Source organism: Hemitrygon akajei, chromosome 14, assembly GCF_048418815.1.
Source record: "Hemitrygon akajei chromosome 14, sHemAka1.3, whole genome shotgun sequence".
Classification (NCBI taxonomy): domain Eukaryota; kingdom Metazoa; phylum Chordata; class Chondrichthyes; order Myliobatiformes; family Dasyatidae; genus Hemitrygon; species Hemitrygon akajei.
This window is the reverse complement of record NC_133137.1, coordinates 79,431,132-79,444,434: the sequence shown is the minus strand read 5'-3', so window position 1 is coordinate 79,444,434 and position 13,303 is coordinate 79,431,132. Positions and strand designations below refer to the sequence as shown.

Sequence of the window (13,303 nt, the reverse complement as noted above, 5' to 3'; positions counted from 1 at the left end):
GATGGCTGTGGAAGCCAAGTCATTGTATGTATTTAAAGAGGTGGTTGATAGGTTCTTGTTCAATAAGGGTGTCAAAGGTTATCAGGAGAATGTGGATGAAAGGGATAATAAATCAACCATGATAGAATGGCAGAGCAGACTCAATGGGCCAAATGGCCTAATTCTGCTCCTATGTCTTATGATCTTAATAATGGGCTTCAACCATGAAGACAGGTTAATTGGCCTATAATTTCCTGTCTTTTTGCATCCCTCTTCTTAATGAGTGGAGTGACATTTATAATTTTCCAGCACCAATGTAGCTTATGCTCATCACCCCTACTAGGATAAAGACAGTAGCTCCCCAGAGTCTCTGTCCTGGTCCAGTCTCCAGGTGTAACCACTCTTCTTGGTGTATCCTTCCTCTCCCAGGGAAGAGATCTTTGGAGCTTCTGTTGGTGTTTCTGTAGCTCTGGGTTTTTATGGGATGAGGTTGCTAGCCCCAGTCCCAACCCTCCCCCTTTCGCAGCCAGACTTGGGATCGTCCATAGTGGAGTTAGAATAGGTTTGAGAGGGATAATGAATTAGCCATGATAGAATAGCAGAGGAGACTTGATGGGCTAAATGGCCTAATTCTGCTCCAATGTCTTATGGTCTTATGAATCACTGGGATTATTTTCCTTCAAGGTTTTTCACAGATTTGGCATGTCATCTGGAACTTTGACAAACTTCTATAAATGTACAATGGAGAGTATCCTAATCAATGGCCTGGTATGGAAACAACAGTGCCTATGAATGGTAAAGTCCACGGTAAATGGTGGATATGGCCCAGCCCATCATAAGCAAAGCCCTCCCTACCACTGAGCACATTTACATGGAGTGTTACCACAAGAAAGCAGCACCCATCATCAAGGACCCACACCACCAGGTTCAGGAACAGATGTTACCCCTCAATCCTCAGGCTACTGAACTGGTGTGGGTAACTTCACTCACCTCAACACTGAACTGATTCCACAACATACGATTCTTTACAAAGAAGAAGAACACTTTCAGGATGTATATTGTATACATTTCTTTGACATTATATAGAACTGTTGAACTATTGAACAAATCATGTTCTTTTTTTTATTTGCATGATTTTTTTGATTTTGCATCTTGGTGTTTTTTTTTGTCGTTGTTTACATATACCTTTACATAAATTTTAATATATTTATTTATCTCCCTGTAAATGACTGTAAGAAAATGTATCTCAAAGTAGTAAATGGGAATGTGTATCTACCTTGATAATACATTTTACTTCGAACTTCGATCTTGTTGAACAGCAGAGGAGGTTTTAGGGGCCGAGTGGCTTACTCTGTTTCTTATGATAACATTCAAAGTAAATTTATTTTCTTGTGGGCATACTCAGTAAATCCAAGACCATAAGAGAACCAATGAAAGACCTTACCCAACAAGATAGACAAACAATCAATGTGCAAAAGACCATAAACTGTGCAAATACAAAAAGAAAAATAAATATTAATAAATCTGTAAGTAGTAAATATCAAAAACATGAGATGAAGAGTCCATAGGTTGTGGTAACAGTTCAGTGATGAGGTGGCTGAAGTTGAGTGAACCCCTCCTAGGTCAACAGCCTGATGATTGAGGGGTAATAACTGAGGACAGACAGGAGCGAGCCTGTTTCCTGGGGTTGGCACCCCGTACCAGACACCTCTAGACAGATAGTGATGCAGGTAAACCAGTGGGAGGTGGTTGCTCCTGTATAATCTCATCCCTGTACCAGTTGGAACTTGCCCATCCCCCTGAGCCACCATCTGCCATTCTCCTGGGAGGAGTGTCCCTTTACCTTTCTGCTACGCAGCACATTCATACAGAGAACCAGAGTCAGAATCAGGTTTATTATCACAGACATACACTCAGTGTACCTCCTGTACCTAATAAAGTGGCCACTGAGTGTATGTTTGTAGTCTTCAGCTGCTCTAGCCCAGAGATGTGTTATGCATTCAGAGATTCTCTTCTGCACAGCATTGTTGTAATGTGTGGTTACTTGAGTTTCTGTTGCCTTCTTGTCAGCTTGAACCAGTCTGGCCATTCTCCTCTGATCTCTCTCGTTAACAAGGCGATTTTGCTCACAGAACTGCCTTTGACTGGATGTTTCTTGTTTTTAGCACTGTTCTCTGTAAATTCTGGAGACTGTTGTCCATGAAAATCCCAGGGAATCAGCGATTTCTGAGATACTCAAACCACCCTGTTTGACACCAACAAACAATCCACATTCCATAGTCAAAATCACTTTTTCCACATTTCTTCCTCATTCTGATGCTTGGTCTGAACAACAACTGAACATCATGTCAGGTGACAAAAAAAAAAACCATAATTACAACACCCTGTCACCCCGTCGAATTTAATGTCTCAGTCATTGTCAGGCTCCCCTCCCTCCCAACTTCTCTGTGGCTCCCTCTGCACATGAAATCCAGCAAATGCAATGTTGGCATTTATTTCAAGGGGAATAAAATATAAAAGCAAGGAGATAATGCTGAGGTTTTATAAGACACTAGTCAGTTAACATATGAATCTTTGGGCCTGCCCTCACAGGAATTTAAAAGTATTCGTGGGGATCTCATTGAAACCTACATAATGTTGAAAGGACTAGATAGGGTGTATGTGGAGAGGATGTTTCCTATGGTGGAGAGTATCCAGAGCTAGAAGGCACAGCCACAAAATTGAGGGGCAACCTTTTAGAATAGAGGTAAGGAGGAATTTTTTTAACCAGAGAGTAGTGAATCTGTGGAATGCTCTGCCACAGACTGCAGTGGAGATCAAATCCGTGGGTATATTTAAGGCAGAAGTTGATAGTTGCCTGATTGGTCAGGGCATCAAAGAATAAGGTGAGAAAGCAGGTGTATGGGGTTGAGTGGGATCTGGGATCAGCCATGTTGGAATGGTGGAGCAGACTCGTTGGGCTGAATGGCCTAATTCTGCTCCAGTGTCTTATGGTCTTATCCTTGTCCCTGTCTTTCCCCAGTGTTCATTAACTTTCCTGTACCTTGGTACCCTTTGCCACGTTTATATTGCTGAATAAGCGGGGGAGGGGGGAGTCACACCGAGGAAAGGTGGTGACAGAGATAGAGTGTAAATAACTTAGCCAGAAGTGCTGATCGTGAAGAGAACACGAGTGTGCTAATACACTCAGTAAACACGAGGAACCACGTCAGTCCTGACGAAGGGTCTCGGCCCGAAACGTCGACAGCGCTTCTCCCTATAGATGCTGCTTGGCCTGCTGTGTTCCACCAGCATTTTGTGTGTGTTGTTGTTAATACACTCAATGGTCACTTTATTAGGTACAGGTATTTGCTATACTGTTTACCTGTGCTACATGCATCTTTAATTATATATTATTAACTTTTCTGATAATATTTTGTTTTATGTGCTCTGTGTGTGTGTTAACTGTTTTGTGGGGGCACTGGTCTGGAGGAACATTGTTTCGTTTGGTTGTATATATGTACAGATGACAATGAACATGAGCTCAAGGGGAACTCTGTGTGGTCTTCTGCTGCTGGAGCCCATCCATTTCAATATTAAGCGTATTGTGCATTCAGAGATGCTCTTCTGTACACCACTGTTGTACCGCACGGTTATTTGAGTTACTGTCTCCGCCCTGTCAGCTTGAATCAGTTTGGCCATTCTCCTCCAACCTCTCGTTAACAAGGTGTTTACGTCCACAGAACTGCCACTCATTGGATGTTTTTTTTCTGTTTCTCACATAATTCTCTGTAAACTCTAGAGCCTGTTGTGCATGAAAATCTGAGGAGATTAGCAGTTTCTGAGATACTCAAACCACCCTGTCTGGCACCAACAATCTTCCACGGTCAAAGTCACTTCGATCACACTTCTTTCTCATTCTAATGTTTGGTCTAAATAACAACTGAACCTCTTGACCATGTCTGCATGCTTTTATGTATTGAGTTGCTGCCACATGATTGGCTGATCAGATATTTGCATTAATAAGCAGGAGTACAGGTGCATCTAATAAAGTGGGTACTGGGTGTAAATTATAATATGAAAAAATATATATATATTATTCTAAGATATATGGTGCCTATAAAAAGTATTCACTCCCCCTTGGAAGTTTTCGTGTTTTATTTTATTTTACAACATTGAATCACAGTGGGTTTAATTTGGCTTTTTGACACTGGTCAACAGAAAAAGGCACTTTTATGTCAAATTGAAAAGAGATCGCTACAAAGTGATCTAAATTAAATACAGATATAAAACACAAATTAATTGATTACATAAGTATTCACCCCCTTCAAGTCAGTATTTAGTAGATGCACCTTTGGCAGCAATTACAGCCTTGAGTCTGTGAGGATAGGTCTCTATTAGCTTTGCAATTTTTCCCCATTCTTGACAAAACTGCTCAAGCCTTGTCAGATTGCATAGGGAACAGCCACCAATTCTCTTTGAAGTCTGGACTCTGACTTGGCCACCCCAGGATATTAACTTTGTAGTTTTTATGCCATTCTTATGTAGCCTTGGCTTTATGCTTGGGGTCATTGTCCTGCTGGAAAACAAATCCTCTCCCAAGTCGCAGATCTCTTGCAGACTGCATCAGGTTTTCCTCCAGGATTTCCCTGTATTTTGCTGCATTCATTTTACCCTCACAAGCCTTCCAGGACCTGCTGCAGTGAAGCACCCCCACAGCATGATGCAGTCACCACCATGCTTTATGGTAGGGATGGTCTGTTTTTGATGATGTGTGGTGTTTGGCGTTCGTCTGATGGCCAAAAAGCTCAGTTTTGGTTTCATCAGACCATAGAAGCTTCTTTCAGCTGACTCAGAGTCTCCTATATGCTTTCAGGTGAACTCTAGCCAAAATCTCATGTGAGTTTTTTTTCAACAGTGGCTTTCTCTTTGCCACTCTCCCATAAAGCTGTGACTGGTGAAGCACCTGGGTAACAGTTGTTATAAATGCAGTCTCTCCCATCTCAGCCACTGAAGCTTGTAACTCGTCCAGAGTTGTCATAGGACTCTTGGTGGTAATTACACCTCCTTCACTGGTCCCCTTCCAGCACGGTTACATTGTTTTTGACGATAGCCTGCTTTAGGCAGATTTACAGCTGTGCCATATTCTTTTCATTTCTTGTTGATTGATTTAATTATACTTGTATCCGTCTCCTGACTTGTGCTTTTCAATAACCTTTTCTCAGAGTTACTTAGAGTTGCTGTTGTCTTCATGGTGTAGTTTTTGCCAGGACACTTACTCACCAGCAGCTGGACCTTCCAGATACAGGTGTATTTTTACTACAATCAATTGAAACACCTTGACTGCACATGGTGATATCCGTTTAAGGAATTATGTGACTTCTAAAGCCAACAGGCTGCATCTGTGATGATTTGGTGTGTCAGATAAGGGGGTGAATACTTAGGCAATCAATTATTTTGTGTTTAATATTTGTAGTTCATTTAGATCGCTTTGTAGAGATCTGTTTTCACTTTGACATGAGTCTTTTTCTGTTGATCAGTGTAAAAAAAAAGCCAAATTAAATCCACTGTGATTCAATGCTGTAAAACAATAAAACACGAAAACTTGCAAGGGTGGTGGGGTGAGTACATTTTATAGGCACTGTATGTATATTACTTGCATGGTAGTGTAATTGGTTAGTGCAACACTATTAAATCCTGGGGTGTTGGAGTTTGAAGTTCAATTCCAGTGTCCTCTGTAAGAAAGTTCTTCCTGTGAGTGCGTGTGGGTTTCCTGCAGGTGCTCTGGTTTCCTCTCACAGTCCAAAGATGTTCCAGTTGGTGGGCTAGTTGATCTCTGTAAATTGCCCCATGATTAGGCTAGGGTTTAATCAGGGGTTGCTGGGCTGGGTGGCTCGAAGGGCCAGAACGGTCTAGTCGTCGCTGTATATCAACAAACAAACAAATAAATAGTGCGAGAAGAGAGCGAAGTACTAAGGTGGTATTCTTGGGTTAATAGTCTGTTCAGAAATCTGATGGCAGAGGGGAAGAAGCTGTTACTGAAATGTCGAGTGTGTATCTTCAGTCTTCTGTACCTTCTCCTTGGTGGTCGTAATGAGAAAAGGAGGGCTCCATACCTTCCCTATGCATATATCATGTATCCAGGTGCAAAAACCAAGTTTAACAGATCTAAGTACCTTTTAAACCCTTGTTATTTTATCTACTTCTGGCTGCTCATTTCATATACTGGCCACCCTGTTGGTGGAAAAAGTTACCCCTCGGTTTCCTATTAAATTGACGAGTAGGTGTACAGGTGTGCCTAATAAAGTGGCCACCAAATGTATATCCAAGTGTAGCCCGAGTCCACTTGTAAAGCAGTGACCCTTGTAAACGTGAGGACGTTGAAAAGGCACAGCATGCAGAAGCCCTCCTGTCGTCAGGCACCTTGCTGTGATCTTTCTGAGACCTAATAGCAGCAGTTTGGGTGATGGCACTTTCCCCCTGTGCAGAACACACTACGTAAGCTAGACTTCATTAGTCAGTGAGTGTGGAGCCAAGCACGTTAGAGGGAAGCAGAGGAGCACTCTGTGACACAGGGTCTGTGAGGCGCTCTGGCTATTCAAGTTGAGCAGGTTGAGATGGAGGAGGCGACCGTGTGGCTACCCTCTGCAGAGGACACCTGAGAGCTCGAGGGGGGCTGCGGGAGGAGTGTTATGAGGCGGACGGCAACATGGAAGGGCTTCTGTCTCCGATGCGAACAAAGGTAGGTAGATCGGGCTTGCTCTAGCCTGTGGAGAGGAGGCGAGGCTGCATCAGTAACCGAGGCTGAGCTGCAAGCTTTTGTCCCTGTCAGAATCGGGCAACCTCTGCACGGGGAGGGTGTCCTATTCCGCAGGGAGGTCGCACTGAGGACAGTTTGATGAAACGGACACGGACTGCATGGACAGCCATGTTTACACTTGCTGTCCATTTAAACTGACGGATGGGCCGGTCGCGACCGGCTGTAAACCCCCCCCCCCCGGAAAGCCAGGCTGTCTCCCCCGTTGAGGGGGTGGGGGCCGGGAAGGGAGGGAGGAGAGGAGCGGAGAGGAGAGTGAGAGGCTGATGGACAGCAGCTTTGAAGGGATCTTGTCGGCGATGCTGAGAGAATGGGCTTGATGTGGGTTTAGTTTGAGACGGAGTGTCTTTAAGTTCCGAGCGGCGTTTTGTTTTACGGGAAGACGTTTAGTTTGAAGTAAATTGAACGCTGGCAGCTGAGCTGGCAATGAAGAGGTCTGCTCTCCGAGGCAGTGAGGAGGTGGGACACCTGCTGACTCCAGTGTGCTGACAATTGTTTCTGAAGGGTCCATTCCTCTCGCGTCGCTGGGTGGCTGGATGGTGCGGATTTTTAAAGGAGCAGCCTCTGTTGGAGTGGATTCCTCTGGGAATGGACTGTTATAATTTGTTGTGCAGAGTGGGGGAAGCTCAGAGAGTGAGGATGGGGGTAAGCAGGATTACTTACTTGGTCGACACGCATGCGTACGCCGGCATGTGTAGGCAGCGAGAGAAAGATAAACAGAGATTGACAGAGACACACACCAAAAGAGAGAGAGAGAGAGAGAGAGAGAGAAAGAGAGAGCTATACAGATATATAAATAGAGAGAGAGACAGACGGATGTAGATATAGAGAGACACACATAAAGAGAGCAAGGCACACACATGCACACACACTTACACATAAACACATGGACAGAGATAGGAACACACAGCTAGATAGCTGTGCATAAAGACAGCAAGAGAGAGGGTTATGCACGTAGATACATAGAGAGCAATGCTCTTGTAGGAAGAGCGAAGAGAGAGAGGGGATTGGCACATTCACAGAGAGGAACACACTTCTGGAGAGAGAGGGAAATGCACATAAGCAGGGATGTAATGACACACTCACCCACCCACTCTCTCTCTCTCTCTCTCTCACACACATACACACACACACAGCAGACGTATACAGTACATGAACTCAGATGCATAAGCACACATACACACACACACACAGTTCTTTGAATTTTATTGTTCAAAATGCACAGCCATGTTGAAGCAATTGTGAAGCCCGTGTTGCTTTCCCGGGATCCCGGACCGACACAAATGTGTTGTACAGTGTGTGTGTGTGTGTGTGTGTGTGTGTGTGTGTGAGCTGAGGGATGCTGACAGCGGTTCTCTGAGTGATTAATGTACAGTAGGAGTCTACCGGTGACGTGGGGTGTCTGCTGAAGGGCTGCTTTTCCAGAGCGGAATGTTTAACCGTGGTGAGGGCTGTGGTTATGGTAACGGCCCCAAACCGGGTATTGTGTGAGCATGGCGAAGCAGTGTGGGCACAACGACTTCCTCTTGCCAAACCGACTCCATCGTAGAAACCATTACAATGCCAGTCTGTTCTTGGACCGCTCAATAGTTACAAGGTTTTCCAAGTACAGCACATGGCTGAGGGAGATTTTTATTAAATACAAGTGAATTTAAAAATGGAACTCCCTCCGCTGCGTGCTTGAGACAATGAAATTGAAGTTAACCCTTTACAGTTTTTTTCCTCTGCTGTGGTGTGAACGATATCTTTCTTTCTCTCAGCCATTCACTGACAACATGCATGGAACAGTGCTAGCAAGGAATTCATTTTGAACGGCTGTTGCCTGAGGGAACTGTTTGGAATTTCCTTTGTGTTGTGGCTGTGCTGAAGCAGTAAATCCAAGTGCTGTTCTAATTTTCCGACACCAGCTCGTTGTGTTGAATTATTTCTTAGCTTCTCAGCAGTGCGTTATGTCACAGACGATAGCACTGGGATATTTATTGACAGTGCAGGTAGTTCTCAGAAGATAAGAGACCGTACTGTAAAAATGTTTGCATTTGGAAGAATGATTGCGTTGAAACATACAAAATCCTTCAGGGTTCTGATGGGATGGATGTGGAGTTGAGGACATCTATAAAACCAGGAGTCACTGTCACTGTCAGGAGTGGTTGGTTGTTCAGGAGAGTGAAGAAATTCCTTCCCTCGGAAGGTGGTCAGTCTGGAATTTTCTGTCCCAGAGAGTCGGTCGCTGGGTTTATTCAAGACACACAGAAGGATTTTTGGATGTTAAGGGTATCAAGGAATCTGGGATTGGTGCATGGAAGTGGTAGTGAGGTGTAGTCATGTACGGCACACACTTACACACATATAGACACACCTTCTCATGCACACACAATTGCACACTCACGTATACACATGCACACAGGTACACTCTCACAGACACTTTGCACACACACACACACCCTTTCACTCTCACACACATTCTCACACTCATACATTCACTTCCACAATATTTTTATAGATAAGCGGACCCACGCAAACTCACTCTCGTACACAGATGTTCACACACACTTACACACTTTCACAGGTGCAAATCCCTCTCTCTCTCTCACACACACACACACACACACACACACACACACACACAGTCATCAGTCAAGATGCTATCAACTGTTAGAACAGACACAGAGAGGCCAAATGTCGTCCTCCTCATGTAATCTTCAGGTATGATGTGAGGGAGGACGCTGTTTGTCATTGTTCCTTAGTGTTAGATAAATGCAGTTTACAGTCCAGCATAGTGTGGGAATAAGGAGAGTGTAACCCCCCCCCCCCCCGACCCGAGCGCTGTGTTCTATCGATGAGATGGTTGCTGAATATTACTGGATGCTGCCCCAGAGGAAAGGTCTCCACCCGAAACATCAACTGCCAGTTTTCCTCCACAGATGCTTCCTGGCCCATTGAGTTCCCCCTGCATTTTGTGTGTTGCTGCACATTCCAACATTCCCAGTCTCTTGTCTCTAAAGATGAATGTTCCTCAGTCCTATCGATGAATGGCAGTCCACCAGTCTCAGCCTGGAAACTTACTATGTACAGAGGGAGGAACTGAGGGATCTTGCAGTCCACGTCCATAGATCTCTAAAGTTGATAGGGTGGTTAAGAAGGTGTATAGTGTGTTGGCCTTCATTAGTTGTGGGATTGAGTTCAAGACCCACAAAGTAATTTTGCAGCTCTATAAAACTCTGGTAAGACCACATTTGGAATATTGTGTTCAGTTCTGGTTGCCTCTTTGTAGGAAGGATGTAGAAGCTTTGGAGAGGGTGCAGAGGAGATTTACCAGGATGTTGCCTGGACTAGAGAGCATGTCTTATGAAAATAGGTTCAGTGAACTAGGGCTTTTCTCTTTGGGGTGAAGAAGGATGAGAGGTGACTCGATAGAGGTGTTCAAGATGACAAGAGGCATAGATCGAGTGGATAGCCAGATATTTTTTTCCCAGAGCAGAAATGGCTAAAACTAGGAGTATAATTTTAATGTGACTGGAGGAAAATTCAGAGGTAGGTTTTTAACACGGAGAATGGTGCTTGCGTGGAACGTCTTGCCAGGGGTGGTGGTAGAGGCAGCGACAGTTAAGAAACTCTTAAAGAAGCATGTGGATGATAGAAGAATGGAGGGCTATGTGGGAGGGAGGGGTCAGATTGTTCTTAGTGTAGGTTATAAGGTCAGCACAACATCATGGCTGAAGGGCCTGTACTGTGCTGTAGCATTCTATGTTTTGTGTTTTAATACTGCAAGCCCTCTCCTGTTGGGAGAGTTCCGGATTCCCACTGCTCAGTGTGTGAACTGGCATAGTTCAATCGTTAAGGCTGTAACCCCTGGCCCTGGTCTCCTTTTACCAGAGCAAGTACTTGCTTTCTACCGTATTAATTCCTGTAATCAGGTCAAATGCAGTTCATTTCCTTTCGCCATCACTCAACCCTGAGGCTTAAGTACAGCACGTGAAATAAGCAATAAAGAGCTGCAGTGCGTAAATTTAGAAGCAAATAAGCTTCACAGAGAGCACAGAACAGGACACAATGTGCCGAACCTGATGCCAGTTTATACTAAATTTCCTCCTCCCGTAAATCTAATATCCCTCCATTCCTTTCAGAGTCATGCGTATGTCTAAAATCCTCTTACACTCGACCACTACTACCCCTGGTAAGTTATGCCCCTCACATCACTTGTAAACATCCCCCCAACCTTAAAATGTAGGAATTTTTATTAAAATAAAAGCAGACAGGGGTGGGGGAGAGAGAGCGACGGACAGAGAGTGTTAAAGTTTCAAGTTTTTGACTTGTGTGCAGGAATGATCTGTCTGGGTGTCATGCAAACAAATGATTTTCACGGTATCTCAGTCCGTGTGAAATTACAATCATAGAGCACTATAGCACAGAGACAGGCCTTGCAAGGCTGGTCATCTGCCTAGCCCCTCCTGAGCCACAGCCATCCATACGATTCCCATCCATGTACTTATCCAAACTCATCTTAAATGCTGCAGTGGAACCTGCATCCGCATTTCTGCTGGCAGAAGGTTCCACACTCACACTACCGTCTGAGTGAAGAAATTCCCCCTCATGTTCCCCTTAAATTTTTCAGCTTTCACCCTTAACTCATGACCTCTTGTTCTAGTCTCATCTAAACCCAGTGGAAAAGGCCTGCTTGCATTTACCCTATCTATACCCCTCATAATTTTGTATACCTCTATCAAATCTCTCCTCATCCTCCTACGCTCCAGGGAATAAAGTCCTAATCTATTCAAACTTCCCCTACAACACGGGTCCTCAAATCCCAGCAACGTCCTTGTAAAATTTCTCTGTATTCTTTCAATCTTATTTCATCTTTACTGTAGGTAGGTGACCACAACTGCACACAGAACTCCAAATTAGGCCTCAGCAACATCTTACACAACCTAAATATAACATCTGTGTTCAATCCCCTGATTAATGAAGACAAAAGTGCCAAAAGTTTTCTTTATGACCCTATCTATCAGTGATGCCATTTTCAAGGAACTATGGACCTGTATCCCCAGATCCCTCTGTTCTGCCACACTCCTCAGTGCCCTACCATTCCGTGTGTAAGTCCTACCTATGTTTGTCTTCCCAAAGTGCAACACCTCACACTTGTCTGCATTAAATTTCATCTGCCATTTCTCAGCCCATTTTTCCAATTGTTCCAGATCCTGCTACAAGCTTTGATAGCCTTCCTGACTGTTCACTATGCCCCCAGTCTTGGTATCATCTGCAAATCTGTAAATCCAGTTTGCCAATAATTCAACATGTTTGCCTTCAGAGAAATGGGGCTGGCCTTTGGTAGTTGATAGGCTGTGTCAGCTTGGCTTTGGGTCCCACATCTAAGAAAGGATGAACTGGCTTTGGAGGGGATCCAGAGAATTATCCTGGGAATGAAAGGGTTAGCTATGAGGCGTGCTTGATGGCTCTGCGCCTCTCCTCATTGGAATTTAAAATAATGAGGGAGAATCTCATTGAAACCTACGAAATATTGAAAGGCCTAGATAGAGTGGATGTGGAGGAGATGTTTTGTATGGTGGGAGAGTCTAGGACCAGAGGGCACAGCCTCAGAACAGAAGGATGTCCCTTTAGAATAGAGATGAGGAGAAATTTCTTTAATAAGAGCATGGTGAATCAGAGGAATTAATTGCTATAGGTGGCTGTAGGTCAAGTTATTAGGTATATTTAAAGCGGAGGTAGATAGGTTCTTGATTAGTAAGGGCATCAAAGATTATGGGGAGAACGCAGGAGAATGGGGTTGAGAGGGAAAATAAATCAGCCATGATAGAATGGTGGAACAGACTCGATGGGCCAAATGGCCTAATTATGCTGCTATATCTTATTGTTTGACATGAATGTTTTAGACTACGGAGTGGTGTATCGCTCAGAATATCTGCATCTCCCGCAAGACTCTTGCGTGCCCCTCCCGGAATATATCTAGGCTCCACATTGAATGATGCCCTGTTGTAATTCTGCCGCTCAAAATGTAGGGAAAAGGGGCAGCTAATTTTCATACATCAAGTTCCCACGAACAGCAGTGGGGTAGTGAACAGTTATTATTACCTCTAGTTGTAGTCTCTCCCAACAGTGGAAAAAGCCTGCTTGGAATTACCCCATCTATACCCCTCATGATTTTGTATCCCTCTGTCAAATCTCCTCCCATTCTCCTATGCTCCAGGCAATAAATTCCTAACGTATTCAACCTTTTGCTATAACTCGATTAGTTTTATGCTTACAATGGGACAAACTTGGGTTGCTTTCTCTGGAACAGCAGAAGCTGAGGGGAAACCTGAAGGAGCCTTTTAAGTTTATGAGGGACGTGTATAGGCAGAGTCTTCCTCCCCAGGGTCGAAATGTCTAGTACCACAGGGCATGCAGTTTAAAGTGAGAGGGGGTGAGTTCAGAGGAGGTGTGTGAGAGAAGTTAATTCTACTGAGAGCTCGGTGGGTGTCTGAAATCCACTGGCAGGGTGGTGGTAGAGGTAAATATGATGGAGTTGCTTAA

The 13,303-nt window shown here is 44.2% G+C and overlaps 1 protein-coding gene across 4 annotated transcripts in view; it reads left to right on the top strand.

Moving 5' to 3' along the window:
- Positions 1 to 13,303, top strand: part of frmd4a (FERM domain containing 4A) — a 496,550-nt gene that overhangs the window by 123,227 nt on the left and 360,020 nt on the right. The window contains exon 1 of one of the 4 annotated variants that reach the window (XM_073066424.1): positions 6,508 to 6,700. The exons of 2 other annotated variants lie outside the window; for them this stretch is intronic. In XM_073066424.1, the coding sequence (XP_072922525.1) occupies positions 6,668 to 6,700 (33 nt within the window). In that variant the 5' untranslated portion in view covers positions 6,508 to 6,667. Of the gene's footprint in view, positions 1 to 6,507; positions 6,701 to 7,400; positions 7,421 to 13,303 lie in introns of those variants that run through there. One more of the 4 variants, XM_073066425.1, reaches the window with a different exon arrangement.